General features: G+C 38.7%; 1 protein-coding gene across 1 annotated transcript; it reads right to left on the bottom strand.

The window, feature by feature from the left end:
* Positions 1 to 1,952: 1,952 nt before the first annotated feature.
* On the bottom strand, positions 1,953 to 24,485 carry LOC309393430 (scavenger receptor cysteine-rich domain-containing protein DMBT1-like). The gene is made up of 8 exons (XM_081955675.1): positions 24,359 to 24,485; positions 17,039 to 17,080; positions 11,344 to 11,488; positions 10,227 to 10,423; positions 8,540 to 8,581; positions 3,893 to 4,071; positions 3,023 to 3,411; positions 1,953 to 2,330 (listed from the first exon to the last, which is right to left on the bottom strand). Exons 1-8 carry the CDS (start codon positions 24,468 to 24,470, stop codon positions 2,060 to 2,062), a joined length of 1,377 nt encoding a protein of 458 aa, XP_081811801.1. The 5' UTR covers positions 24,471 to 24,485; the 3' UTR covers positions 1,953 to 2,059.
* Between the last annotated feature and the right edge of the window lie 1,712 nt (positions 24,486 to 26,197).

Below are 26,197 nucleotides of genomic sequence, written 5' to 3'. Positions count from 1 at the left end.
GGCAGTGACGTGCAGTCAGGGGAGGCAGGGGAGGCAGAGCCTCACCATTCTCATCATGAAAATAAAAAAAATTGCTCCGGGAAGCCGCGAAAGTGTCTGTGAGAGACGCGCGCCTTGGTTTAGCCTCCCTGGACATCGCAGCAGCAGCCCCAAGTGTGCCGATCTCGACATTTTTTGCATCGGGTGAGCCTGGGATCCTTGCAAGGGGAATGGGACCACGTGTGCAGGAAGCTCCTCAGCGCCAGCCTCAGATCAGCGCAGCTGCGATCCCCTTCATGTTGGCTCAGGAAGGAGGGGAATGGGACCACGTGTGCAGGGGAAGGGGACCGCGCCTCGCACTGATCTGAGGCTGGCACTGAGGAGCCTCCTGCACACCTGATCCCATTCCCCTTGCAAGGATCCTGGGCTCGTCCGATGCAAAAAGTGCCTAGGTAACATCATCAGAGCTAGAAGGGAGTGGGAGGGGGGAAGGAGGAGAAAGGAGAAGTTTCTCTTCTCAGAAATGTCTTCTCAGTGGAGCTGTGGCAGCCTGCCTGTCCCTTTCTGACATTTCTGAGAAGAGAAACTTCTCCGGTCGGGCTGCGTCCGTGAGATCGGAGAAACTACGCAGTTTGATGACGTCATCAGCCTCACCAGCCATAAACCTCACCGCACGTCACTAGCTTGTGGTCAAATTGGGCTTTTGAATCTTTATTTTTTCTTTTTAATCTGAAGTTCTTCTGAACTGTATATTTTTGGTACACATAATAGCATTTTATTATTTTAAAGATGTAGATATTCTTAGGTTTCCCAAAATAAGGGTTCTTCTGGTTTTTACAGTTTCTATGGTGAAAATATTTTTATTTTAAATTGTTTTCATATCTTGTAAAATTTAACATATGTTGTATCTTTCTCTGGGACTGTTTCATGAAATAAAAGCAGGAAAGAAATCTTCAAAAGTAAATACGTATAGTAATTCATAGGTTTGGTTTTTCTATAAAAGTAGTTCGCCTTGTACCAAAATAATAAGCTCACTCTTAGTTTGCAAAGAGAGCAATTTTATTGCAATGCATTGGAAGCAAAATACAATTTCTGATAATTTGAAATTAATTTAGTGACAAAGCTTTTGTATTCATATATACAGCATGGAATACTAAAACTTTTTATTTTTGTAGCTCATTCATCTTAGGGGTCCTTTAAAAATTGTCCTTTCTCTCATTAGTTTAGCAAACCACATGTTGGCCTATATTGACCCCTTTAGTCTTCAACAAATTATTCAATTTATTAAAAGTCTGACCAAGTCTTAATATATCATGTAACTTCTCAGACAGCAGAAGCTGCCTCATAAAGTGTCATTGGTGTGAGAGAAAGAAGAATAATCCACAATCATTTTCAGAAATAGTTGAAGTAATTTTGCTTTTCAGAGCATGAAGGGATGTTACAATACATGATAGATTTATACAATTTAGATATTAAATACAACTAGTATGTATCCTTCCTGTGTGAAATACAGGTACATTTTTTTCTGTGTAGGTTGACTATTAGAATTGGTATATATTCTATGTCAGACTTTAATAAAATAAGAATGACAAAACATATGAAGAACGTTTTAAAAGTTAGCTTTTTTCTAATGGTTTTACTAAGAGTGTGTTATTGATGGACTCTCAAATATTTTCAAGGCTAACATGAAGATTTTCAAGGTTCATCATGAGGAACACAAACCTCAAGTGGACTTTGGCATTTTTGTATAAAGTGCTTAACAAAATTAAACAGCCTGTTTATGTTATGATCTACTGCATCAGCAAATTGCACAGCCATTTAGGAAAAGTCCTTTCCTATGTAAAATGCTGATTAGACTAATTTTCCTTTCCCCCTAATATTGCCTGATGAAGAGCTCTGAAGATCTTAAAAAAGTTGTTTTAATATTTCATTCGCTTTTAGTTACTTGTATAAAAGACAGTATTCAGCTGTGGATTTGAAATATTTTCTCCATGGAGTAACATGGGTATGATTATTTTTTTAGGTATCTATCTAGCTTTCATCATTTTAACCAGAAAACATAGTCAAATGGGGGAGATCCTTATTTTTGAACTTCATTTTCATCCTTCAGAAGTCTAAGTGGTCCCACAACAACATTAACCTTCTCCTGAGACTCATCCACACCTCTCTTTTTTCTCATTAAGCATCCCTGGTGGCATCTAGATGAACGATCATCTGCTCTACACACTACTAATTTACACTGTATATAAACTGAATTGTGCATGTTAACGAACTTAAAGGAATTGAATTGGAAACGAACTACATTGTTTGTTGGTGCGGGCAGGCTTCTATAAGTAGAGTCTCGTGGGCATCTGAAAAATAAAAGAAAATATTGTTGTGTCAGGTATGCCTAGATGCTTATTTCAAATATTTTATTACAGTATAATGATGTATGTAATTCCTAAATTTCTGCATTCGATTAAAGCTGATGATTATAAGATGCACTAGAGAGCAATGGGGAAAGCATATACTGCAATATTGGGATATCAAAATGAATAAATAAAACCCAAATTTGGGGCTCGTAAAAGTGCTTTAAGATATGTACTTGGGAGGGAAAGTAATATGTTGTTAGTACAGAGGACTGTATAGTGAGAGCAAGGCAATGGCTCTGTAGTAATAACTATTTTTGTACAAAGTATGTGAAATTGACCATAATCTAAACAAAGTTTGGTCATTAGTATACATTTTGTGACCAATCCATTCAGCCCATAATATCCTTTTATTCGCCTTAGTTTTTGTATATGTGATTGAATTATTTGATATTAACTCTTAATTTTATAATTTGATATTAACACTTAACATTCGATAATTTAAGTGAAATATTAACATCACCTGGTATTGTTTTGTTTGAAAATGAGTCATTATAGTTTGTAGTTCTTTCTATACTGTGTTAAGAAATATGACATAAGCAGAAAATCTAATTCAGAATCTATGTGTCTGACACAATGGCAATTTCTTTGTGGCAACTTGGATTATGGTTCTTACATATTTAATACACACTTACCCACTTCGGATTAAGTCATAGGTCAATGTTCTAAAATCATTACTATCTGTAGATGCGATACATGTGTCTAAGAAGAGTAACATATTTGGATCAGCAGTGTGCAGAGTAGCTTGGAGATATAAATTCTGGTTGAGTGAAACGTAGTATGGTGTTCCCACAACTTTACGGGCGAAGGATAATGATGAATAGAATGCCAGAGACACATTGTAATGGCCAATACGCCTTTCAGTAAAGTCAATAGCATTTTGGGCAACAAACATTGTTTCTACTATAGTGTTTTGCTTCATTTCACACATAATATGAAATTGAAAGTTTTTCTTTCTTGTAATAATATAATCGGAGTCGATTGTCTTGATTACATTGTAATAAACTATTGTCTCATTCTTCACCTAAAAAAGCACAAAAAGAAAGAAAAAGTAATTAACAGTAGCGACATAAAAACACTAATTAAATGTCACCATTTTAAAGACTACTATTAGTTTAGAATTATAGTAACAAAAGTGATGTTAACAAAAAACATGTTACCCATTACAAAACATTTCAGCAGCCCCAACCCTGGCTTTTCCTCGGATTATAAAGTAGGGAGTCAGTCTCAAGGACATTTATTTTTTTTCTCCCTTCCAAAATTCCCCCTTTTAAAATTTTAATTGTAATATTAGATGCAGTTAATGTGTTCAAAGTTAAGCAGAATTTCTTAAACCCAATATCTGAAATAAACTTTAAACTTACATTTCATATTGCTATTAAACATAATTGTTTGTAACAGTTCAATTTAAAACTCAAGCCAGAGTACATTTTCTTATAGTAATAGTTAAGACAAGAAGAGAGAGCAAACAATTATTAGCTTTAAGAACAACAAATGATTCTCACCCTTGTCTTTGTGTTACAGCCATAGAATGGTATAACAAAATAAACAAAACCTCTTATAATTTGAGATCTACATGATCCATCTAAGGTATTCAGGTAAACCTGTGATTCATTATAGCCGAGTGAATTGAGATAGGGTATGCTAATCCGTGCACGCATGAATCCATCAGCACATGAAAGTCCTAAATAATAACACAAACGTTAAGCAAAATGCAAATACATCCAAGGATTACTATTATTTTAATTATTGATTCTGCTGGTTGACCAAATAAACTAATTAAGAAATATCTCTTCTACTTAGCCAGCAAAGGAGACTTTCATTTTTCCTGAGAGTAGAAGCATCCAAATCAAATAATGCATAGAAAAGTGGGTTTATCAGAAATAGTTATGAAGTTTTCATCTTTTCAGAAATATGGGAGAGAGAGGGGGGAGAGAGAAAGAAAGTGAGAGACAGTGGGAGGGAGGGAGATGGAGGGAGGGAGAGTGGGAGAGGGAGGGAGGGAGGGAGAGGGAGGGAGAGAGGGAGAGGGAGGGAGGGAGATGGAGGGAGGGAGGGAGGGAGGGAGGGAGGGAGGAGAGAGAGAGAGAGAGAGAGAGAGAGAGAGAGAGAGAGAGAGAGAGAGAGGGAGGGAGAGAGAGAGATCCACGGGCCAGTAATGCAAACCACCCAATCATCAACCAATTTTCGGAGTGCTTAATGTCAGTAAGAGAAGTTGATCATTGTGTTCTGAGAAGTACAGTCATGGACCTTTGAACTAAAAAAAATGGAAAATCACAAGCCTTAACACAACTAATTGGTTTCAGTGAAACTTTTATTACCTTATTAGAATGTCAAATTCCACTTCTCTCTAGAAGCTAAACAATTCATTTTATAAATGCTCATGTTCTATATAATCAAAATAATGTTAGATGAGTCCCATCTGAAATCACTTCTTTGTGTATGGTGTGTACATAATACAATACTAAGCTCAGTATTGTATTGTCACCATATATTAAGTTTCAGTCAAAACTAAGAAATAAACTGCTTTATCATGCCACAACTTCATCTCTACTATCTTTTCATAATTGTGTCAAAGGATAAATGTCATGTTTAAGCCTTCCTCAATCTGTTGTCCCGGCATTCTAGCTTTGAGAAGACTATCAGTTATGTACAAATGATTCCAGAACGCTTCCGATTCTTACAAATATATTTTACAACCAAGATTCTAAAAAAGAAAAGTTATAGTTCTTGCATCTGTAATGCAAACTGGGAATCTGAAAATACAACCAAGGTGAATATCTTCACCGAACTAGTGGTTCAACAGTTCAATTTACAGTAACCAACCCACTTTCTTCTACCAACATAATGATAATGAGAATATTTTTCTTTTTTTATTAGTTTAGGATTTTAATGCTGGATAACTTCACAAGTTTACATGCAACTAAGAAATTCAAAAATCTGGATCAAGAATCAGAGCACACACTGTGGTCAGCTTGAATCCTTGCCACTCAAACACATGGGACAATACCATATTAAAGTACTATATGTGAAATGTATTTCTGACATGTCAAATTCATTATATGAGACATATATTATGGTATTATATCTCTAGAAACCATGAAAAGGAAATAAATGCAAGATTTTCTGAAGGAAAAAGGGCTGAAGGGGTTGCTAAGATAGATGTTCAAACTTCTGCACTTCTAAATTTCTAAATTTCTCATTCTAAATTTCAAAAGGAAAGTAGGAAAAAGGAGTAAGCCTGTAATCTAAATTCAGTTTAAAGAGGGATGAAAGATTTACTTAAAACCAAGTAAAAGGAAAGCTGATTTGGAATTAAATATTCATTAAATTATTAAGCAATTATAGCAGCGTTGGTCTGTGAATAGAACCATTTCATTAGGCTAATGCTGAAATTGATTCAAAATGATATTCATGATTGCTGGGCTATCTAATAGTTAAAGTCTAACTATTAGACTTTAATCTGTTGCTTGATTTAGACATATAAATGGTGAAAACATAATATTTTTAAAACTTAGGTAGACAATCCCTTGCAGAGAAGGAAAGTACTTCCTAGGTCACAGATGTCAAACTCGCCATATTACAAACTGTTTCATGACATTTTCCCCATTTTCAGAGCTGGGGTGGACCTGGTCTGTGTGTGACTCATCCGGCCCATAGGCCATCAGTTTGACACCCGTTAACCTACTCAAATGATTATGAAATTTTAGACTCTTGACATGCCGAGAATACACTAAATATGACAGTAGTAATTTATGAGCCTATTTGCGGACTTACCTTGTGGCAATAAGAGCGGCCAAACGTAGACATTGTGCTGCTCTTATTGCGTCCGCGGATAACCGCCCTGCCGCCCTGTTTAGGGTGACTCGCTCCCTTTTATCGCAGGGGGCGCGGGAGACACCCTTACAGGGTAGAGCAGAGGAGTTTGGGGAATATCTTCAGGACAAAATCGATCAGATCCGGAGCGGGTGGACCTCCGTCAGTGGACCAGACGAGCCGCCAACAGCGAGTCTTGAGAGACCATTCTGGGAGGAGTTTGACTCTGTTGCCCCCGAGGATTTGGACAGGCTGCGTGGACGGCTGCGACCCACCACTTGTTTAACGGACCCGTGCCCCTCCTGGCTGGTACTGGCAGCCTGGGAGGTGACACGAGGCTGGCTCCTGGGCCTGGTGAGCGCCTCACTGAGTGAGGGATACTTACCAACCGCCTTGAAAGAGGCGGTGGTGAGACCCTTGCTCAAGAGGCCTGCGCTCGACCCAATGGAGCTAGCTAACTATCGTCCAGTCTCCAACCTCCCCTTCTTGGTGAAGGTTGTCGAGAATGTGGTGGCGCAGCAGCTCCCACGGCACCTAGACGAATCCGACTATCTAGACCCACGCCAGTCCGGCTTCCGACCCGGGCACAGCACTGAGACAGCCTTGGTCGCGTTGGTTGATGATCTCTGGAGGGCCAGAGATAGGGGTTGCTCCTCTATCCTGGTCCTATTAGACCTCTCGGCGGCTTTTGATACCATCGACCATGGTATCCTATTGCGCCGGTTGGAGGGGATGGGAGTCGGAGGCACCGTTTTGCGGTGGTTCGGCTCCTACCTCTCCGACCGGAAGCAATGTGTGTTGACAGGGGGGCAGAGATCGTCCCTGAGGCCACTCACTTGTGGGGTGCCACAGGGGTCGGTCCTCTCGCCTCTCCTGTTCAACGCATATGTGAAGCCGCTGGGTGAGATCATCCGTGGTTTTGGGGTTGAGTACTATCTTTACGCTGATGATACTCAGCTGTATATTTCAACCCCAAACCACCCCAACGAGGCTGTCGAAGTGTTGTCCCGGTGTTTGGAAGCCGTCGGGGTCTGGATGGGGGACAACAGACTCAAACTCAACCCCTCCAAGACCGAGTGGCTGTGGTTACCGGCACCTCGGTTCAGCCAGCTGACTCCATCGCTGGCCATAGGGGGCGAACAATTGTCCCCTGTGGAGCGGGCGCGCAATTTGGGCGTCCTCCTTGATGCCCGGCTGTCAATGGAGGACCATGTGGCAGCCGTGGCAAGGGGGGCGTTCCACCAGGTTCGCCTGGTGCGCCAATTGCGCCCCCTACTGGACCGGAGTGCCCTACGCACGGTCACTCATGCGCTGGTGACGTCTCGCCTGGACTACTGCAATGCCCTCTACATGGGGCTTCCCTTGGGACGCATCCGGAGACTGCAGCTAGTTCAGAACGCAGCCGCGCGGGTTATTATGGGAAGTACACGTTACTCCCACGTAACACCTCTCCTGCGCGAGCTGCACTGGCTACCTGTGGCCTTTTGGGTGCGTTTCAAGGTATTGATCACCATCTTTAAAGCGCTCCATGGCAGAGGACCTAGTTACCTGCAGGATCGCATCCTACCACACACGTCCCTGCGACCTATCCGCTCACACAGAGAGGGGCTCCTCCTGGTGCCGTCTGCTAGTCAATGCCAGCGGGCGACACCTAGGAGTAGATCCTTCTCTGTGATGGGCCCAACCCTCTGGAATGACCTCCCCCCAGACATTCGAACTACCACCGACCTCCGTTCCTTCCGGCAAAAGTTAAAGACTCACCTGTTTCAATCAGCTGGCCTGGCACTTTCTTAGTTTTACCTCCCAGGGATTTATTTTATTTTAGGGTTTGGGGTTTTAATTGTGATGTTTTAAGATTAGAATTATTTATTTCTTAGTACAGCCTATTTCCCCCCCCAAATGTATCTTAAATGTAGTTTAAATGTATTTAATTATTATGAATGATTTTATTATATTGACTGTACACCGCCCCGAGTCCCTTTTTGGGAGAGGGGCGGTCTAAAAATCTAAGAAATAAATAATAAATAAATAAAATGAATGGGTCTTGAACAAGAGAACAAGAAAACTCGAGAAAACTTTATTCTAATATGCCTGCTGCTACTTTGATCCAAACTGAGAGGGGTAGGTAAATCCAGCTTTTCATATTTTTTACAAAGCAAATAAACATGCCTGATTCATCTCATATAGTGGATTCAAATCCTCCTACCTCCATGCCACGATACTTGTACAACATTTGCGCGTTTATTCCTAGATAACTTTACCTACCATCTCCAGTGAAGGTTTAACTCTTTACAGCTCATCAATTAAACAATATCAGAGAAAAAAGAATATCTTACTTGTATATTTAGAAGTAGAAACTGGTGTAGTAGGTCTCATTTCTGTGAACACAATAAAACAATTTCATTAAACATGAGATGATTATTACTTTCATCCAATCTGCATACTACTAAAACTCTTTGGTCTGTTTGTTTGTAACCTAAAATTGGGTGAAATTGGAAAGTGCATAGGGCAACAGTTATTAAACTGAAGAAATTCAAATGGCTTAATTTACAGAATGCTAGGTGCTGTGGCAATTGTGGGAATGAAATTTGGGGAAATTGTGGTCACTTCAGAACCACTGCACCTTCCAACTATACTTCCCAGAAACCCATAGGTTGCATGGCATAGGGGAAGATAGTGGGCTCTATCCCCACCCTCTTTCCAACCTCCTTCTGGCCCCTGCATCAGTCATCTGGTGTCAAGCAGTGATTGGCTGCTTTGGAACCAAATCTGAAATCTCATAAAAGCAATGGGTAAGATGGGGAGAACAAGGGTTGGGTGATCTATGCTACGAACGTATGTGATTGGATTACATATAGTGAGGCTTCTACTGAAATATAGAAGTATAGCTGTTGAACAAACTTTGTACAACCAAACTGGATTATACAAGTATTGAAAGGATTGTACTGAATACTTCTTTTAAGATTTTCAGGTTTACTTTTGAAATTCTAAATGACTTGAAAATAAGATCTGCATTCCATTTATCTATTTTTGAACTTTTAAAAAAGGCATTTCTCCAAGCATTTTAAATACATTATAAGGCACAACTAGAGAAAATATGTTCTATTATGCCATCTCAACTGTGGAACCTTTCGATACAACTGGTACACTGCCAGTAGTCTAGCACCATTTTAAAACATTGTTGATTCTCCTAGTTTAAATATTAAATTAAATTAGTTGTGTTCTGCTCTGTTGCATCTGATGCCTCTTCTAATTAATTATAGCATTGTTATATTGTTGTGTCTTTATTTTGTTTCATTTATTTAAATATTATTCAGTTTCAGAAAGTTCAAAGATGATAAAGATTATTTTGTTCATGAAGATAGGCTGTTGAAATATTCATATGAACCAATGGCCCTACACATGGCACAGGACCTAGTTACCTGCGGGATCACGTCCTGCCCCATACATCCCTATGACCAATTCGCTCGCACAGAGAGGGACTTCTCCAGGTGCCGTCCACCAAACAGTGTCGGGGGGCGGCGCCTAGGAGCAGAGCCTTCTCTGTGGCGGGCCCAGCCCTGTGGAATGACCTCCCCCCTGATATCAGGATTACCTCTGACCTCCGCTCCTTCCGTGTAAAGCTCAAGACCCACCTCTTCCAATTAGCTGGCCTGGCTCAACCATAGTTTTATCCGATTGCTCCTGACGGGTTTTTTAAATTTTTGTAATTTTAACTGAGGGTGTTTTAAATAGCTATTTTAATTTTATTTTTATATATATTTTATGAGTGTTACCTCCTCCAGGTACATGTATGTGTATGTGTTTATTTGTATATGTATTGTATATATATGTATATTGTATGTGTTTTATTGTACGCCGCCCCGAGTCCTTTAGGAGAGGGTGCGGCTAACAAATTAAATTTCATTCATTCATTCATTCATTCACAGTATAAAACTAAATAGTTAGTTTAAAACAATATTGAATCCCTAAATTACATCATTAACAGGATACAGGTTAAATGAATTACATAAATAACCTTACCTGGTGGAGTAGATTGGAAACGAGCAGAGAACCCATTTCCTGAGTCACCTGAATCTCTATGCAGCACTATTGTCATTATGTTGGAAGTTGATGAATAGGTATAATTGAGATAGGCGCTAGAACAAATTCTTCCAAGTGGATATGAACCATATCGGAATCCATCATAAATCTCAACATATTCTTTATCACAGTCCAAGCTGTACAGAAATAGATAAATATTTCACTCCTTATCTCTTACTATGCCATCATTTTTTCCCCTTCCATTCAATCACTGATTTTCTGTGACTGCCTGGACAGGTCCCTGTGGTTTTCTTGGCAAACTGTTTTCAGAATTGATTTTTTTTCACTGCTTCCTTCCTAGGACTGAGAGAAAATGATTGACCCAAGGTGGCTTTATGCTTAAGGCAGGACTAGAACTCACGGTCTCCCAGTTTTTAGCTTGATGCCCTAACCACTTGTCCTCAAATACAACTATTCATTTAGCCACCATTCAAAGTTACAATGGCACTGAAAAAATGGGACTTATGACTGGTTCTTGGATTTGAAAACGTTGCCGAATCCAGCATCACACAATCAAAATCTGGGCACTTGGCAATCGGCATGTATTTATGACAGTTGCACTATCCCAGGGTCATGTGATTGCCATATGTAACCATTCCAGACAGCTTCCAACAAGCAAAGCCAACGGTTGAAGCTGGACTCACTTAATGACCAAATGATTCACTTAACTGCAATGATTTGCTTAACAACTGTGGCCAAAATAGATTATAATGTTATAAAGTTGGGTGGTACACCTCACTTAACAAATTGTGTTAAATCATTTGAGGAAGAAATAATCACATTAAGCCAAAAGGAGTACCTTACTTAGAGTTTATTTTAAGGGAGATATTTAAAATCGTAAAGACATTATCTCAGTCAAACTGTGTTGAATTCAGTTAAATATTGAGTTGATTGCTTCATCCCAAATGTATATTATGCCTTGCTAACTCAGTCTGGTTCACTCTGGAATAATAATTATTTGCTGATGTCCCCCGATAATGTATTAGTCGTTTACAAAGCCAAAAACACATTTATTAAGCATATAGAAGGAAATAGCTAAACGGATCTTTCAACTTACTTAATAGAAGAGAACTTTAAATTTATGCGTTCAAGAGGCCTCACTAGAATTTTCCAGACACAGGTCATATTGGTGTGATTTCCAGGATAATAAGGTCCAGAGAAGGATCCATAAGCATTTGTCAGCTGCCCTCCACATTGATTTGCTAGACAACACAAAGACAAATATTGTGCATGTAAGGCACATGAAACTTTGTAGATTTTAAGAATTATTTCCCATGCTACAGTTAATTTCGTTTTGTTATAGGAAATAAGATCAAGAATTCCTTTCCTGCCGGTGTTTCAGAAAAAAATTAAAATTTCTGAGAATTTGGAAGAATACAACATAGGCAATACCATCAATAAATTATTTTACTTTTAAACCGAATTAATTAGGAGAATCTGCAAGGCAAGTGCAGTGCAATGATTTATGATTTTAAAAAAAGAAATAACACACACACAATCACTATTATAGATGTATAAATATCTATTTGCTGACTCTGAAAACCTGTGCTATTGTTACACACACACACACACAGAGTATATATATAAACATGTGAAGCAAAATAGCTGGGGGTAAAGCCCAACATAGTCGGATTTGGGGAAAACTATCCACAATTGGGCAAAACTTATTTAACAAATGTCTCAATTAACAACAGAAAATTGGGGCTCGGTTGTGGTTGTAAGTTGAGGACTACCTGTAAAAATGACAGTTACATAAACAAAAGCATCCTTTCAGTTTTTGAAACTTCCAAAAGGAAGGATGAGGAAAAAAAGGTAAGACTGATTCAGTGGTGGGTTTCAATTTTTTTTAGAACCTCTTCTGTAGGTGTGGCCTGCTTTGTGGGAGCGGCTTGCAGCCATGTGACCAGGTGGGAGTGGCTTGCCAGCCATGTGACTGAGTGGAAGTAGCTTGGCAGTCATGTGACTGGGGGGCGTGGCCAACTTGTAAAATGTGGTGAAACTTACTTAACAACGCTCTTGCTTAGCAACCAAAATGTTGGCTCAGAAATTCTGGCATTTGAAGCACACAAATCTTAAAGCTGTCAAGTTACAAGACCCTTGCACCCCTAACCCTTTAGGAAAAAAACCCCCAGGGATGTTCAAACTTGACAGCTTTAAGACTTCAAGGTTTAGATAGGATTCTTAGAGGCGGGCAGGACGTTTGTTGAGCCAGCCAATCAGTGAGTGGTGGGCGGGGCAAACGTGGTGCGACTGGGCGGGGGGAGGGAGCTGGAACCAGTTCTAAACGGCATGGTAGATTTGAACTGGCAGGAACCCACCCCTGCACTTTCTCCCTAATTCAGTATAATAAGGAAGAGGAGACACATTCTCGTCAGGCTTTCAAGAATCTGTGTATATACCTATAGTACTACAGTCCCAGTTGGTTTCTTAATCTGTTTCATCCTATAGGGCTGATATCAGTCTTCAAGGCCTGACTGAACTTTGCTCTCTTTCCTTCCTTCAGATGCTATCAGAAGAAAGTTACGAGGAAGTCAGTCTGAGCTTCTTTTTCATGCTTTTGCTGTTTCCGGAGCCTGAAGGGCAGTTTTCTTTTGGTAACATTCATTGCTTCTGATCATAGAATTCTGACATTGATTCATAGAATATTGTTAATCTTCTCTCATTTGATTGAGAATTACCTCTCCAAGTGGCTTATAACTCCCCCCCAAGACTTCCTACATGTTCCTTCCTTTGATCCTTGTCACTTGAAGTGCAATAAGTGATGTGAATATAACAATTATTACTAGACTACATTTTTGATCACTCATCAGTGCATTCTTATAGAAAATAAAAGTGTGAATTTTCTTACTAGGGGCCACTTCTGGCGTGATGGCTGTTTTGATAGTTGTTTTGATAGGAGGTGAAGGTGGAGTAGCTGGAGCTAAAAATGCACCCAAAAAAATCAGAACATATTTATGAGATAATAACAATGAATACAGGCACGAAATAAATTGTATACAGTACATGAAATTGCCTTACTCCCCAGTATGAGACTGTGTATGATATCTTTAGTAGTAAAGGGCTTATATATGTTCACTTACTAAGGATATAAAGGGCTTATATATAATCACTTACTAAGGAAGGATTTTGCATGCTAGACATTTACAATGTTTATTGTTAGATTAGGTAATGGATAGGCACATACAGGCTCAACGGTAACAACACCTCTTTATTAAGTACAAGTGAGAACAATCCAGCGAAGGTTGAGTCAGACACCAGCCCTTTTATAGGGAGCTGTCAGACCCTTCGACCAATAGGATTATACCTCTGTTCCCGTTGGAACAGAGGACCTTGGTGGAAACCACTATAGTTAGAATAAGTATCTAACATTTATAATACAAAACAGCGCCTGCGCGACACTCCGCCGAGCAGCTGGAGCATCGTGGAGGCTTGCGGAGGCGTCGCTGGAAAGTAAGACACATGCACGCGCTGTGCCAGATGCGTTCATGTGGAGGATACCGGGCTCTGTTGCAACGGGATCTGGAACCCACCACTGAGATGCACCCACATACTTTTAAAGTCTGTTTTAAAAGGGAAACCTTTACCATTAATTCTTGAATAGCAATGTGTATTCTACTTTATATTTCTATAAATTTCTGGCAACAAGTGTGCCCCCCAGGAGAGCTTTCTCCTATTCTGATCTATTGATGGAATTTGACACTCATTAACTAGGCAAATATCAAATGGCCAATCATCAAGTCATTTAGAATGGGCAGCATAATAAGACATATGTGGCTATTTCTTCCACAAGGAAGAGGCAATTTCATATTGCAGTCATTTACGTCTTCCTTAAGATGCATGGCAAAAGAAAGTTCCCCATGTGCTACTCAGAGATTGCGTTAGTTGATGGTGGTGTGAATAATTTTCTGAAGAATCAATATCATTAAAAAAGGGGTGGGATGGGGGAAGAGGATGTGCTAAGATCTTTTAGAAGATCAATATTAAAGATACACTACTTCATTTTTAATAATCAAATCAGATCAAATATTGCAGTAAGGAAGGACAGCATCTAAGACCAGATAATGCCGTTCCTTCAGGATGATTGAAGATTATCCAGAAGGGTCATGGGGGTTATAGATCCATTATTGATGCTTGAGTAGAACCAGGATTTAAAACAGCAAAGCCTTATGCATACCATGAGACAAACTGCTACAGATTCTAGATATAACAGAGAATTAGGCTTTCTGTAGAGTATATTTTCTTAGCTATCAGATGAACTGCTTTGGTATAAAGAGAAGTTAAAAAATGAGAAATGAATGTGCCACACATTTGCCACTTGGTTGCTTCCAGGAAAATTCCAAACCAACAAGAGGTACCTTCAAATAGAAGCAAGGTTTGATGCCCCTCCAAATCCAGCCATGCATTTACATAACAAGAGGACCAAACGCAATTCATATCCAACAAACAATAAAGAAAAGTAAAATGAAGATTGACTCAGCCTTCCATCCTTCTGAAATCAGTAAAATGAGGATCCAGATTTTTTCGGCCAATATGTAAATAATGCTGACTTTGTAGTGTTTTACAGAGAGTGCTGTAAAACACTATGGGGCAGTATATAAGTCTAAGTGCTATTGCTAAAGAAAGAAATATTTTTTCACTAATGAATATTGCATTAACAGTCTGTGGTTTAATATCCAACTAACTATTCCTAATTTTGAGGAAAGAGATACTCTTGGACTTTTTCTGCTAAAAAAATATTTCTTCAATGAGGGTTTTTTAAATCAGTTATTTAAATGACTAAAGGTATCATTTAAACAGAGTAACTAACCAGAAAGAATTGGTTTTAAGACATGAAAAAGGGGTTATTAAACTTACCACTTGTTTCTTCAGGACCAGCTGTTCAGAAAATAAAATTAAATACAATTATATGTAAATAATATCACTAGTATTAATTGTCAATACTATTATAAACAGTCACTAAAATCTGGTATGATAACAACTAAAGTGTGATAGTGAACTGAATTTTGTCAAAAACACCATGAGGGTCAATGTAAAGACAGAATGGAAGGAAGGAAAGAGAGAAAAATAAAATAACAAAGGCAGAAATATGGTCACATTTCCCAATTTAGAACATTCCCACAAAATAGGAATCCAATGCCCTATATTTTCCATATGTGATTTTGTTTTGGAATTGGAAGAATGAAGGAAGAGTGGTCCTGAAAAAGACATCTCAGTACACATACAGTATCTACACAGTAATGTGCATCTTAATGATTGGCAGTTAAAACTCATTTACTACTCAGAGTAAAATGGCAGGCTTTCCTAACATGGATTTCCCCAAATGGAATAGGGCTGAAGTTCCTAGAAGCAAGATAAACTCAGAGTTCTGTAATATTGTTGAAATCTCTGGACTAAGGGTCATGCTTGAGAACATGCCTGGATGTTCGATTGTGTTGCAGATATTGTCGCAGGATATACGCTGTTCCAAGTAAAGTTGTCTTTTGTAGCTGACTGATGATGAATTTGCTCCAGTTGGTTTGGGATTGCATCCAATCGATCTATTACTATTGGTTACCAGGGGTGGGTTCTGGCAGTTACTACTGCTGGTTTGCTAATGGCCGTGCAGCACGCACACATATACTTGATGCACGCTATGCGTGCATGCACAGTGCAATAAAAATTGCTCTGTGCATGCGCAGAAGCAAAAAACAAGATGGCCACGCATACGGCGGCACCCGGAGAACCAGTTCGGGGGCGTGGCAGGCCTGGGTCGCTGCTGGTTCCGGTGACCCAGGCTGCCAAATCACTACCAATTCAGCCAAACCGGTCCAAACTGGTAGGAACCCACCACTGTTGCTTACTACATTTGCTTTCTTTTCCCATAGTCATTCTATTATTATTTAGTTGATTATTTAGTTTAGTTTACTTATTATTTGCAAACAATAATTTTTGAACTTCTTGGAAAAATTACAGATTGAGTGTATAAACTTACTTGTGAGGTCAGCTCTTGGCAATGGAGTTGTGAAAGCCTCTGATAAGAAAAATATATATATATCAGTCTTTTCCCAATACCCTTAGATAGTAGTTATGAGTTATTTGGAAAAATAATGAAGGTGGGATACAAATAAATAATCAAATCCGTTGTTTTCTCTGCTTTTCAATAGCTTTTCTACCAATAGCCATAGAAGGTCCTTCCAATTTGTTGTTTTCATTGAGTGGTGGGCGGGGCAAGCGTGGTGCGGACGGGCTGGGAGAGGGAGCTGGAACCAGTACTAAACGGCATGGTAGATTTGAACTGGCAGGAACCCACCCCTGCACTGATTCCTCCCTAATTCAGTATAATAAGGAAGAGGAGACACATTCTCGTCAGGCTTTCAAGAATCTGTGTATGTAGCTATAGCACTACAGTCCCAGTTGGTTTCTTAATCTGTTTCATCCTATAGGGCTGATATCAGTCTTCAAGGCCTGACTGAACTTTACTCTCTTTCCTTCCTTCAGATGCTATCAGAAGAAAGTTACGAGGAAGCCAGTCTGAGCTTCTTTCTCATGCTTTTGCTGTTTCCGGGGCCTGAAGGGCAGTTTTCTTTAGGTAACATTCATTGCTTCTGCTTTGTTTCTCCAGTGTCAACAGGTGGTTCATTGCAATTATTAATAAGAATTGAATTAAATGGATTGTCTGTTATTACAAAACATATGTGCAACATGAATGATACAGAGAATGTCAATAGCCATTTCTCTGAATTAACAAATGAGGATCTCAGATGCAGACTTACTAGGGGTGGTCTCTATCACTGGAGGAGCAGGTGTAGGAGAACCTGTTAAGAAAACAAACTTAATCAAGCAATGAAACATAAATACAGAGGGATTAATATTGGAGACAAACAAAGAACATTATACCTGCTAAATGAAATTAGTCTTATTCGTCTGCCAAAATTTATCAGCGTTATCCCAACTGCTGCAACCAGGTTATTAATTAAAATGTTGGTTAATAAAGGGAAGAGATCCCTGTGGTGCTCAAGGCCTTTCAAATGAAGGTGAATAGACTTTCCCTCCAAGCCTGAGTCACCCATGAGCTTTCTTTGGATACAGTGATTCATTTGGCCAACTGCCAACCTTTTTAATTGCAGTATTTGGGCACGTACACTGTGTCTACTGCATTCTCATCTCAAAACTAATATATATATATAGTTTTGCATGATGGTCTGATAAAAAAGTGTTTTAGTTCTTTTTCATTATAACAAGCCTGAGGATTACAACTTAATATTCTGTTGAGGAACATGCCCATTAGAGATGTCAAACTGGATTTGTTTAGTCTATGTGCTGCTTTCCCCCCCTTTATTTGAATGTGTGTGTGTGTGTGTGTGTGTGTGTTGTATTTGTGCTGATAAATAAATAAATAAATTTATCAGCACAAATACAACACAAATATAAAAAGGCAACATTAAAAATAAAAATATGGTTTTCTGCCTGGATGGTTTTCTGTGATGAGCCGAAGGACAGAAAGAGAGAGTAGTGAGCTTCCTCCCATATTTGGGCATACCAGGGGTTGTAACATAAATACATACCTATTTCCCCGGCTCAGCTGATAAGGAGGAGAGCCTGTGGCTTAGTGGCTAAGACTCCTGCCTAATAGGTAATGCAGCCCAGGTTCAAATCACAGTAAGGGTATGGCTAGCTGATGAGAGCTAAATAGCTTGAAATGGATCCATACTAGTCTCCCTTTATTTATTTATCAGCACAAATACAACACACACAAACATATTCAAAACATTAAACCTGTTCCACTGGAAGAAAAATATGTAAACACATTGCATTTTCTTTCCTGTTGTGTCCTTATATTTCAGAAGATACCTGAGCACCTGACACCAGCATCTTCTCCATGGTTGCAATAATGACGGAACCATCCACTATGAGAACATTCCTCCAATCTGTCTTCAGTCCCTTTACAATCCACATCAGCCGTAGTTATGTATCCTGAGCCTCGACCAAAGTAGGGTCCTCGAAATGCATTGTCAGCACGTCCACAACCGAGCTGCCTGCACACGACCTTTGCATCCTTTATATCCCAGGAGTCATGACAGACGGTCCCCCACAATCCATCGCTTAAGATTTCAACACGTCCCTCACACATATTTTTTCCATTGACCAGTCTTATAGATGTATCTGAGAAAGATGAGTCAGAATCCATGTTTTTGAATGTGAAACTGGAAATAATGAGGCATTTGATGCTCTAAAGATGAGCAAACAATTTTTCAAAATGTTGCCAATTAATTAGGATTAGTATAAACTTCTTTTATGAAAAACATAATATATGTTACTTCATAGTATTCATAGTTCATAGCATTCAACTTTCAGTTTTTGAAACTTCCAAAAGGAAGGATGAGGAAAAAAAGGTAAGACTGATTCAGTGGTGGGTTTCAATTTTTTTTAGAACCTCTTCTGTAGGTGTGGCCTGCTTTGTGGGAGCGGCTTGCAGCCATGTGACCAGGTGGGAGTGGCTTGCCAGCCATGTGACTGAGTGGATGTAGCTTGGCAGTCATGTGACTGGGGGGCGTGGCCAACTTGTAAAATGTGGTGAAACTTACTTAACAACGCTCTTGCTTAGCAACCAAAATGTTGGCTCAGAAATTCTTGCATTTGAAGCACACAAATCTTAAAGCTGTCAAGTTGCAAGACCCTTGCACCCCTAACCCTTTAGGAAAAAAACCCCCAGGGATGTTCAAACTTGACAGCTTTAAGACTTCAAGGTTTAGATAGGATTCTTAGAGGCGGGCAGGACATTTGTTGAGCCAGCCAATCAGTGAGTGGTGGGCGGGGCAAGCGTGGTGCGACTGGGCGGGGGGAGGGAGCTGGAACCAGTTCTAAACGGCATGGTAGATTTGAACTGGCAGGAACCCACCCCTGCACTTTCTCCCTAATTCAGTATAATAAGGAAGAGGAGACACATTCTCGTCAGGCTTTCAAGAATCTGTGTATGTAGCTATAGCACTACAGTCCCAGTTGGTTTCTTAATCTGTTTCATCCTATAGGGCTGATATCAGTCTTCAAGGCCTGACTGAACTTTACTCTCTTTCCTTCCTTCAGATGCTATCAGAAGAAAGTTACGAGGAAGCCAGTCTGAGCTTCTTTTTCAAGCTTTTGCTGTTTCCGGAGCCTGAAGGGCAGTTTTCTTTAGGTAACATTCATTGCTTCTGCTTTGTTTCTCCAGTGTCAACAGGTGGTTCATTGCAATTATTAATAAGAATTGAATTAAATGGATTGTCTGTTATTACAAAACATATGTGCAACATGAATGATACAGAGAATGTCAATAGCCATTTCTCTGAATTAACAAATGAGGATCTCAGATGCAGACTTACTAGGGGTGGTCTCTATCACTGGAGGAGCAGGTGTAGGAGAACCTGTTAAGAAAACAAACTTAATCAAGCAATGAAACATAAATACAGAGGGATTAATATTGGAGACAAACAAAGAACATTATACCTGCTAAATGAAATTAGTCTTATTCGTCTGCCTAAATTTATCAGTGTTATCCCAACTGCTGCAACCAGGTTATTAATTAAAATGTCGGTTAATAAAGGGAAGAGATCCCTGTGGTGCTCAAGACCTTTCAAATGAAGGTGAATAGACTTTCCCTCCAAGCCTGAGTCACCCATGAGCTTTCTTTGGATACAGTGATTCATTTGGCTAACTGCCAACCTTTTTAATAGCAGCATTTGGGCACGTACACTGTGTCTACTGCATTCTCATCTCAAAACTAATATATATATAGTTTTGCATGATGGTCTGATAAAAAAAATGTTTTAGTTCTTTTTCATTATAACAAGCCTGAGGATTACAACTTAATATTCTGTTGAGGAACATGCCCATTAGAGATGTCAAACTGGATTTGTTTAGTCTATGTGCTGCTTTCCCCCCCTTTATTTGAATGTGTGTGTGTGTGTGTGTGTGTGTGTGTGTGTTGTATTTGTGCTGATAAATAAATAAATAAATTTATCAGCACAAATACAACACAAATATAAAAAGGCAACATTAAAAATTTGGTTTTCTGCCTGGATGGTTTTCTGTGATGAGCCGAAGGACAGAAAGAGAGAGTAGTGAGCTTCCTCCCATATTTGGGCATACCAGGGGTTGTAACACAAATACATACCTATTTCTCTGGCTCAGCTGATAAGGAGGAGAGTCTGTGGCTTAGTGGCTAAGACTCCTGCCTAATAGGTAATGCAGCCCAGGTTCAAATCAAAGTAAGGGTATGGCTAGCTGATGAGAGCTAAATAGCTTGAAATGGATCCATATTAGTCTCCCTTTATTTATTTATCAGCACAAACACAACACACACACACACACTCACACACATATTCAAAACATTAAACCTGTTCCACTGGAAGAAAAATATGTAAACACATTGCATTTTCTTTCCTGTTGTGTCCTTATATTTCAGAAGATACCTGAGCACCTGACACCAGCATCGTCTCCATGGTTGCACCAATGATGGAACCATCCAGTAGGAGAACATTCGTCCAATCTGTCTTCAGTCCCATTACAATCCACATCAGCCGTAATTATGTATCCTGAGCCTTGACCAAAGTAAGCTCCTGAAAATGCATTGTCAGCACGTCCACAACCGAGCTGCCTGCACACGACCTTTGCATCCTTTATATCCCAGGAGTCATCACAGACGGTCCACCACAATCCTTCGTGTAAGATTTCAACACGTCCCTCACACATATTTTTTCCATTGACCAGTCTTATAGATTTATCTGAGAAAGATGAGTCAGAATCCATGTTTTTGAATGTGAAACTGGAAATAATGAGGCATTTGATGCTCTAAAGATGAGCAAACAATTTTTCAAAATGTTGCCAATTAATTAGGATTAGTATAAACTTCTTTTATGAAAAACATAATATAGGTTACTTCATAGTATTCATAGTTCATAGCATTCAACTTTAGAATTCTTATGCAGACTTACCAGGCAACTTTTCTGAGTGTGAAATAGCATCATGTGAAATAGTTACATTAAAGAAAAGAAATAAGGCATAAAATCTATAATTAGGTTAATTATAGTGGAGCATAATTACTCCCAGTTTTGGGGTATCAGTGCTACAGTTCATCACTAAAAATGATATATACTGGTACTTAGTGAAATTTTCTTTCCCCCACAGTATAAAGCTGCAGGGGCAAAATATCCAGAGAAAAAACATTGAACCTGTGGACATTTCTAACGATATTTCTATACTAGTATTTGCAGAACTAATATTAGCACATAACCTTTTAACATTACTCATGAAGTCCATTTTCTTTACTGATGTATCTTCATATTTGTGACTGAAATATGATCTTGTACTAAGTTTATATATATATAAACTTTTCCTTCAATGTTATACTGTGGAAAAGGAAATTTCCCTGTATGTGTGCACGTGTGTGTGTAAATATATGTATGTGTATACATATATGTGTGTATATATGTCTGTCTCTGACTGTGTATTCAAAATTAATTAAAGAAGGTTAATATGGCAAGGATATAGTTCTCTGTCATGAAGAATGGTCAGCTTTCATGCATCTATTTTAATATATCCTTTTGATGCCCCTCCAAATCCAGCCATGCATTTAGATAACAAGAGGACCAAACGCAATTCATATCCAACAAACAATAAAGAAAAGTAAAATGAAGATTGACTCAGCCTTCCATCCTTCTGAGATCAGTAAAATGAGGATCCAGATTTTTTCGGCCAATATGTAAATAATGCTGACTTTGTAGTGTTTTACAGAGAGTGCTGTAAAACACTATGGGGCAGTATATAAGTCTAAGTGCTATTGCTAAAGAAAGAAATACTTTTTCACTACTGAATATTGCATTAACAGTCTGTGGTTTAATATCCAACTAACTATTCCTAATTTTGAGGAAAGAGATACTCTTGGACTTTTTCTGCCAAAAAAATATTTCTTCAATGAGGGTTTTTTAAATCAGTTATTTAAATGACTAAAGGTATCATTTAAACAGAGTAACTAACCAGAAAGAAGTGGTTTTAAGACATGAAAAAGGGGTTATTAAACTTACAACTTGTTTCTTCAGGACGAGCTGTTCAGAAAATAAAATTAAATACAATTATATGTAAATAATATCACTTGTATTAATTGTCAATACTATTATAAACAGTCACTAAAATCTGGTATGATTACAACTAAAGTGTGATAGTGAACTGAATTTTGTCAAAAACATCATGAGGGTCAATGTAAAGACAGAATGGAAGGAAGGAAAGAGAGAAAAATAAAATAACAAAGGCAGAAATATGGTCACATTTCCCAATTTAGAACAATCCCACAAAATAGGAATCCAATGCCTTATATTTTCCATATGTGATTTTGTTTTGGAATTGGAAGAATGAAGGAAGAGTGGTCCTGAAAAAGACATCTCAGTACACATACAGTATCTACACAGTAATGTGCATCTTAATGATTGGCAGTTAAAACTCATTTACTCCTCAGAGTAAAATGGTAGGCTTTCCTAACATGGATTTCCCCAAATGGAATAGGGCTGAAGTTCCTAGAAGCAAGATAAACTCAGAGTTCTGTAATATTGTTGAAATCTCTGGACTAAGGTTCATGCTTGAGAGCCTGTTCTATTTTAATGTAACCCTCTTGAATTGTATACATTGTTCTTAATTACTGAACAAAAAGTAAACCTGACAATTTATGATTCATCACACAGTCAGCCTGAATTTGGCATTTTTGTCTATCTTTTGAGTCCTTTCCAAGGACTTGGCATAGGCAGATGTGGATGTTCGATTGTGTTGCAGATATTGTCGCAGGATATACGCTGTTCCAAGTAAAGTTGTCTTTTGTAGCTGACTGATGATGAATTTGCTCCAGTTGGTTTGGGATTGCATCCAATCGATCTATTACTATTGGTTACCAGGGGTGGGTTCTGGCAGTTACTACTGCTGGTTTGCTAATGGCCGTGCAGCACGCACACATATACTTGATGCACACTGTGCGTGCATGCACAGTGCAATAAAAATTGCTCTGTGCATGCGCAGAAGCAAAAAACAAGATGGCCACGCATACGGCGGCACCCGGAGAACCAGTTCGGGGGAGTGGCAGGCCTGGGTCGCTGCTGGTGACCCAGGCTGCCAAATCACTACCAATTCAGCCAAACCGGTCCAAACTGGTAGGAACCCACCACTGTTGCTTACTACATTTGCTTTCTTTTCCCATAGTCATTCTATTATTATTTAGTTGATTATTTAGTTTAGTTTACTTATTATTATTACAAATCTCAGTTGTTTTCTCTGCTTTTCAATTGCTTTTCTACCAATAGCCATAGAAGGTCCTTCCAATTTGTTGTTTTCACTGAGTGGTGGGCAGGTCAAGCGTGGTGCGGACGGGCTGGGAGTGGGAGCTGGAACCAGTACTAAACGGCATGGTAGATTTGAACTGGCAGGAACCCACCCCTGCACTGATTCCTCCCTAATTCAGTATAATAAGGAAGAGGAGACACATTCTCGTCAGGCTTTCAAGAATCTGTGTATATAGCTATAGCACTACACTCCCAGTTGGTTTCTTAATCTGTTTCATCCTATAGGGCTGATATCAGTCTTCAAGGCCTGACTGAACTTTACTCTCTTTCCTTCCTTCAGATGCTATCAGAAGAAAGTTACGAGGAAGCCAGTCTGAGCTTCTTTTTCATGCTTTTGTTGTTTCCGGAGCCTGAAGGGCAGTTTTCTTTAGGTAACATTCATTGCTTCTGCTTTGTTTCTCCAGTGTCAACAGGTGGTTCATTGCAATTATTAATAAAAATTGAATTAAATGGATTGTCTGTTATTACAAAACATGTTTGTGTGCGTGTGTGTGTGTGTTGTAAAGGCAACATTAAAAATAAAAATATGGTTTTCTGCCTGGATGGTCTTATGTAATGAGCCGAAGGACAGAAAGGGGGAGTAGTGAGCTCCCTCCCATATTTGGGCATACCAGGGGTTGTAACACAAATACATACATACATATATTCAAAACATTAAACCGGTTCCATTGGAAGAAAAATATGTAAACACATTGCATTTTCTTTCCTGTTGTGTCCTTATGTTTCAGAAGATACCTGAGCACGTGACACCAGCATCTTCTCCATGGTTGCAATTATGAAGGAACCATCCTCTATGAGAACATTCCTCCAATCTGTCTTCAGTCCCATTACAATTCACATCATCCATAGTTATGTTTCCTGAGCCTTGACCAAAGTAAGCTCCTTGAAATGCTTTGCCATCATGGCCACAACCGAGCTGCCTGCACACGACCTTTGCATCCTTTATATCCCAGGAGTCATCACAGACGGTCCCCCACAATCCATCGCGTAAGATTTCAACACGTCCCTCACACATATTTTTTCCATTGACCAGTCTTATAGATTTATCTGAGAAAGATGAGTCAGAATCCATGTTTTTGAATGTGAAACTGGAAATAATGAGGCATTTGATGCTCTAAAGATGAGCAAACAATTTTTCAAAATGTTGCCAATTAATTAGGATTAGTATAAACTTCTTTTATGAAAAACATAATATATGTTACTTCATAGTATTCATAGTTCATAGCATTCAACTTTAGAATTCTTATGCAGACTTACCAGGCAACATTTCTGAGTGTGAAATAGCATCATGTGAAATAGTTACATTAAAGAAAAGAAATAAGGCATAAAATCTATAATTAGGTTAATTATAGTGGAGCATAATTACTCCCAGTTTTGGGGTAACAGTACTACAGTTCATCACTAAAAATGATATATACTGGTACTTAGTGAAATTTTCTTTCCCCCACAGTATAAAGCTGCAGGGGCAAAATATCCAGAGAAATAACATTGAACCTGTGGACATTTCTAACGATATTTCTATACTAGTATTTGCAGAACTAATATTAGCACATAACCTTTTAACATTACTCATGAAGTCCATTTTCTTTACTGATGTATCTTCATATTTGTGACTGAAATATGATCTTGTACTAAGTTTATATACATATAAACTTTTCCTTCAATGTTATACTGTGGAAAAGGAAAATTTCCCTGTATGTGTGCACGTGTGTGTGTAAATATATGTATGTGTATACATGTATGTGTGTATATATGTCTGTCTCTCTGTGTGTGTATTCAAAATTAATTAAAGAAGGTTCATATGGCAAGTATATAGTTCTCTGTCATGAAGAATGGTCAGCTTTCATTCATCTATTTTAATATATCCTTTTGTATATAACATTCTTATTTGAAAAAAAATAAGATGTTTATTTTATAATTTGACAATAAATTAGTGCTGAAAAAGTATGGGAAGATACAAAACATGTGTTGTCAGATATAACTTTAGTTATTTGTTTCATAGAATATTGTTAATCTTCTCTCATTTGATTGAGAATTACCTCTCCAAGTGGCTTATAACTCCCCCCCCCAAGACTCCCTACATGTTCCTTCCTTTGATCCTTGTCATTTGAAGTGCAATAAGTGATGTGAATATAACAATTATTACTAGACTACATTTTTGATCACTCATCAGTGCATTCTTATAGAAAATAAAAGTGTGAATTTTCTTACTAGGGGCCACTTCTGGCGTGATGGCTGTTTTGATAGTTGTTTTGATAGGAGGTGAAGGTGGAGTAGCTGGAGCTAAAAATGGCACCCAAAAAAATCAGAACATATTTATGAGATAATAACAATGAATACAGGCACGAAATAAATTGTATACAGTACGTGAAATTGCCTTACTCCCCAGTATGAGACTGTGTATGATATCTTTAGTAGTAAAGGGCTTATATATGTTCACTTACTAAGGATATAAAGGGCTTATATATAATCACTTACTAAGGAAGGATTTTGCATGCTAGACATTTAGAATGTTTATTGTTAGATTAGGTAATGGATAGGCACACACAGGATCAACGGTAACAACACCTCTTT

The sequence above is a fragment of the Natrix helvetica genome (assembly GCF_964273705.1).
Source record: "Natrix helvetica genome assembly, chromosome: 5".
Taxonomy (NCBI): Eukaryota; Metazoa; Chordata; class Lepidosauria; order Squamata; family Natricidae; genus Natrix; species Natrix helvetica.
The sequence above is the reverse complement of the archived record's forward strand: the minus strand, read 5'-3'. Positions and strand labels throughout refer to the sequence as shown.